Source organism: Cyprinodon variegatus, unplaced genomic scaffold (genome assembly GCF_000732505.1).
Source record: "Cyprinodon variegatus isolate N-32 unplaced genomic scaffold, C_variegatus-1.0 Scaffold1708, whole genome shotgun sequence".
In the NCBI taxonomy this organism is placed as follows: domain Eukaryota; kingdom Metazoa; phylum Chordata; class Actinopteri; order Cyprinodontiformes; family Cyprinodontidae; genus Cyprinodon; species Cyprinodon variegatus.
In genome coordinates, this window is record NW_015152161.1 from 54,206 (window position 1) to 56,185 (window position 1,980).

The 1,980-nt window shown below is 44.6% G+C and overlaps 1 protein-coding gene across 1 annotated transcript in view; it reads left to right on the plus strand.

The window, feature by feature from the left end:
* Positions 1 to 1,980, plus strand: part of LOC107104367 (coatomer subunit zeta-2-like) — a 32,219-nt gene that overhangs the window by 23,096 nt on the left and 7,143 nt on the right. Inside the window, exon 6 of the mRNA XM_015404359.1 lies at positions 1,149 to 1,187. Coding sequence (XP_015259845.1) covers positions 1,149 to 1,187 — 39 coding nt within the window. The remainder of the gene's footprint in view (positions 1 to 1,148; positions 1,188 to 1,980) is intronic.

A 1,980-nucleotide genomic window follows, 5' to 3' on the forward strand; every position in this document is an offset into this window, starting at 1 on the left:
CCATGTCAGAGGATGAAGAGAGCACATCCAGTTAGTCACAATCAGAGAAACAGGACTACACTGGAAAAACAGGCCAAGCTCCAACTATGGTCTGTCAATTTCACAGAAAGGACTAAATTTTCATCTGAGAGGAAGAATCCTTGTTTGCCTACTGAGCGATTTGCGCACGACCGCCTTACGACGGCCGAATGAATGTCAAACATGTTTAATTTTCTCCTGACTTTACGATTCCTGATTGGGAAGTGGTCGTTAGAGGCTGATCGCCCCTCGTTACCCCCTGTACACCACGCACCATCAGGCTGAAAGTCGGCCCGATCAAAAAATTCTTGCACGACTGGAGAATCGGCCTGAAAAGTGCAAAAAAAATCGTAGATTATGCCCGGCTTTAGCTTACATTCCTACATATAAAAAACGTCTGTAGGAATTACATCAACATCATACATAAGCTTAGATTTAAAAATTTAGAAACCTACGTCTGCATATTTACTGACAGTTATCTAACATTTCCCCTTAAGAGCAATTTAGATGCTCAAATGGAGGAAAATGACGTTTATTTTAGGAAAGATTGACGGACTTCTCTTTCTACTCAGTGCTTGTTTCAGAGAAGTTTGCTGACATTGGCTTTAGTTCCCCGCAGTGTTTTCTGCCTCACCTCTCTGTCTCTCCTTCTCCCTGTCTTTCCTGCTCTGATTGCTGGCAGCATATGGCTGAGCCAGCCTATGGCTTCGTCCTGTTTGATTACATCACCGGTAACCTAGAGGCACAAACAGACAGGAGCCAGCTGCTGTAGACAGTCAGACAAACCCAGGGTGAGAGAGGGAAGGAGGGAGCCGTCATGGAGGACAGTGAGCTGGAACGAGAGACTGGATGAATGAGTGAGAGTGAAAGGATGAGGTTTGGAGGAAAAGGGGCTTTAGAGGAAAATGAGCTGATAGCATGCAGATGGAATAAAAGGAGAGCTATTAACGACGCTTCTGGACTGACTGAATGACGGAGTGACTTCCCTAACCACAGCTTTAGCATGCAGTTTAAAAAGGTGTGGGAAGCTGTTGTTCCACACGGTGCCTGTGCTGCTTTGCATCAGCGTTGTCTGACACTCGTGTTACTTTTGCATTTTCCCTTCATTCACATTTTGTTTTCTTTTACAGGCGGACGACAACCCATTAACCGAGCAAAGCGTTGCCCAGGTAACTAACCTGCACACACTATCGATGCAGCCGGACCTGGCTTCATACCATACATTAGAGCAGACATCCCTGAAGTGGGTCCTCGGGGGGGCGCTGTCCTGCAGGTTTTAGAGGTTTCTCTGCTCCGATTTACATTGATAGCTGATTAACATGCTTTTGCTGAGCTGCAATCATCAGAATCAGATGTGCTGAAGCAGAGAAACCTCTAGAACCTGCAGGACAGCGGCCCTCCAGGACCCACTTTGGTCCCGATAATAACCCACATGAGATTAGCAGGAATTAAACTTTATTCCTTTTTTTTAGTGTGGATTGTCAGTGAAATTACTCAGAGAACAATAATCAGCAATAGATATGGGAACCACTGACCCACTGGTTTGAAACCAGGGTTACAGAAACTCTGAACTGAAGATGGTCATTTCCATCAGCATGTTTTTATATCACTAATGATCAAAAGCTTTTGTTACCAAAGTAAAACGGATCAAAATGACACCCAGAGCCTGAACTTCTCTGCTGGTTACTGCTTCACAAACACCTTTGATGGACCAGTGGATGAAGGAGCGAACTGGTGCTGAATTGGTTTCAACGCATGCTGTTCAGATCAAATCAATTCAGTTAATTTATATGGCCTCAAGTCACAACACATTTAATCTCAGGTCACTTTCCAGTTCACCAGATCATCCAGTCAGATTGATTCAAAGTTTTCCATCTAAGGAAAACCAGCTGATTGCATCGACTCATTGACTCTTCAGCAATCCCTCACCCTTATACCCCGAGATGGGAAGTAACGAAGTAC